The 458-nt window shown below is 69.4% G+C and overlaps 1 protein-coding gene across 1 annotated transcript in view; it reads left to right on the top strand.

Moving 5' to 3' along the window:
- Positions 1 to 5: 5 nt before the first annotated feature.
- The window catches only part of NOTCH3 (notch receptor 3), a gene marked incomplete at its 5' end in the record, with an annotated part of 57,086 nt that continues 56,633 nt past the window's right edge, over positions 6 to 458 (top strand). The window contains 1 exon segment of the mRNA XM_027765867.1: positions 6 to 45. Coding sequence (XP_027621668.1) covers positions 6 to 45 — 40 coding nt within the window.

Raw genomic sequence — 458 nt, forward strand, 5'->3', positions numbered from 1 at the left:
CCCTGCCTCTGCTGCTGCTGCTGCTAGCGGGGCCGGGGGCTGCAGGTGAGGGGCCAGGACCTGGCGGGCGGGCCGCGGGGGTGGGAGAGAGGGAGTACCAGAACCCCCAAGTTCGAGGCTGGAGGGTCATGGATACCAGGGACCAGAAGTGGGGAAGGACTGGAGGAGCTGGAGCTGCGTGCCAGACCCGGGGGGCGCGGGGACTCCAAATGCGTACAGGCAGGACCCCCGCAGGCGGAGATCCAGGGGCCCCAGAGCGAGCGGAGCTGGCGACGAAGGGACCCAGGAGTCCGAGGCTTGGACCGCGAGGTGTGGGAATCGGGGACTCCGGACTTGAGGGTGTGTACGCAAGTCCCGGGCTCGCTTGCATCCCACCCCCGCCTGGGGTCCTGGAAAGATTACGACTGGGGCCCACGGACCCCCAGGCTGGGGACCCTTTGCACAAAAGGCCCCCCCCT

Source organism: Tupaia chinensis, unplaced genomic scaffold, assembly GCF_000334495.1.
Source record: "Tupaia chinensis unplaced genomic scaffold, TupChi_1.0 Scaffold139785_1, whole genome shotgun sequence".
NCBI classification, from domain to species: Eukaryota; Metazoa; Chordata; class Mammalia; order Scandentia; family Tupaiidae; genus Tupaia; species Tupaia belangeri.